Raw genomic sequence first — 2,097 nt, 5'->3', positions numbered from 1 at the left:
AAAGGGCTCTGCAGCTCATATCCAAACATAGGAACTGTTCTTTTCAAAAGCCAAAACTTTTTAAGTAAGCATGTGCAGCTAGTTTCTCTCCTACTGACATCTGTTTTACATTTTAAAGGAGAACCAAAAGGCGTTTATTTAAAAGTTTGTAACTAGTTAGCAAATTCTTTCCTCTCAGTTTTAAGGTTAAAAAAATGAAATGTATTATTATGGTTCCTGTGGCTAAAACCCCACCCAAAAAAAGGAAAGCAGATCTTTCATTTATAATGCTGTGGTCCATGTGGAATTCACATGATGTGTTTGCTATGTTTGTGTTAGCCAGAAGCAGACTGTGCAGAGTGCATACATCACCAGCCCATCAAGGGATACAAATTTTTTTTTCCTCTCTCTCTCTCTCTAGCAGGGCAAGGACTTTGGAAGTAAACTCACCATTTGAACTAGAGAGAAAAGAAGTTAAACTCTGCTCTTTATGGATCTGGGAACTGAGAGGACAGTTAATTGCAACTGGATTTTAAACACTGAATTGAATTATGCAGATAACAAATGAAGTACTAAGAAGAGCTGAAGAACATTGAACCATTAATTATGCAGTTTTTTTGGGCATAAATTAGGAGATACTTGGAAGTTTTACAATGGATCTACTTAACAATGCTGTATGTCTAAGTAGACTGTATTTATACATTAATGGTGTAGATCTGAGAACCTCTAAAATATTCACCTGAAACAAGAGCTCCTTTACTGACACCATCTTCTCCCTGAAGATTTCGTCAAGGAGATATGGGTTGGAGGCGTCGATATTGCCCCAGCCCAGTGCTTGTGGCTTTGGTAGTGGTAGCTTGTGTTTTCTACCACAGTATGACGCCACTGTGGAGAAGGACGTGTGCATCACCTGATGCTACATGTGGATCTACAACTGACAACTTGGGTGTGACAAATTACAGTAAGATCTGCCTCTACAACTGGACCTGCCTGTATAGGAAGCTAAATGAGGTGGGCATGGAAATCAAATTGTAATGTGTTTATAAATATTTAGTTATCCATTTGTATGCTGATAAATTAGCTTGGCAATCAGTTTAGTAAGGGGGTCAACGAATATGCATTGTGGGTCAGAGTCCATCATCAATAAAGGACAAAGATGTTGACAGGTTGCTAAAAATAGTAATGCAACCCCGACTACTACTGTTTCTGTTTTTGGCATACTTGTGTTTTAAATATAATTTTGCTATGTAATATATCAGTTTTGGGTGGTGTTTCTAATTTTGAAAAGTTTAGTACTAATATATTGGATGCTTTCTCAAAAAGGTCTAGAACTCTTAGCTAGCATTTGTATTTTTTTTAAAAATAATATATATATATATATATATATATATATATATATATATATATATATATATATATAAAATTTATTTTAATTAAAAGGCAATGCAGCCAAATAAGTTACATTATATGCAGAGCTGAGCAGTTTATAATCCAATGTCCCCTTAACTTTAAATAACTGGTGTTTTTAATTTTAGAATACCAGATAAGCCACTTTTCTAACCTTATGAACATGATATGCATAAATACATATTGTTGTATTTGTCTCTACTACACTATAGTTTCAAATATTATTGTATTTGTTCCTACTACACTTAAGTTATAAAAAGAGACATTTTAGTGCACACATTACATGTTCTAATTAATGAGATCATCTAATATTAGCACTAACAACCTTGCAAGTCTATGTGTTTTACCCTTACAAAGGGGTTATACACATAGTTAAAGTACTGCTCTGGAACCACAAAGAACTGCTTGTCCCAAGCAGAAATCAGCAGAGGCAGGAAACCACTGTGCCACTGCTGCTACTAACTGGCTAATCAGCCTTGTCAGCTTGGGATCAACAGTTATCTGCAGTTCCTTCTACACTAAAATTGGTATTGTTTAAAAAGATAGATAATACCTTTACTACCCATTCCACAGCTTTACACAAGCAATATTGGTATATGAATATACTTTATAACATTTAAACCTCTACATTTCTGCCTGTTTCTAAGACACTACAGACAGCCTCTTATCACATGCTTTTTTATTTGCTTTTTTACAACAGGAGACTGCTAG

At 34.8% G+C, this 2,097-nt stretch overlaps 1 protein-coding gene across 1 annotated transcript in view; it reads left to right on the top strand.

Moving 5' to 3' along the window:
* The first annotated feature begins 341 nt into the window (after nt 1–341).
* Nucleotides 342–2,097, top strand: part of CPED1 (cadherin like and PC-esterase domain containing 1) — a 654,007-nt gene continuing 652,251 nt past the window's right edge. Inside the window, exon 1 of the mRNA XM_053719194.1 lies at nt 342–990. Within this exon, the coding sequence (XP_053575169.1) occupies nt 778–990 (213 nt within the window). The 5' untranslated portion in view covers nt 342–777. The remainder of the gene's footprint in view (nt 991–2,097) is intronic.

Source organism: Bombina bombina, chromosome 6, assembly GCF_027579735.1.
Source record: "Bombina bombina isolate aBomBom1 chromosome 6, aBomBom1.pri, whole genome shotgun sequence".
Taxonomy (NCBI): Eukaryota; Metazoa; Chordata; class Amphibia; order Anura; family Bombinatoridae; genus Bombina; species Bombina bombina.
Note: the sequence above shows the minus strand (reverse complement) of the source record. Positions and strands in the feature narration are given on the sequence as shown.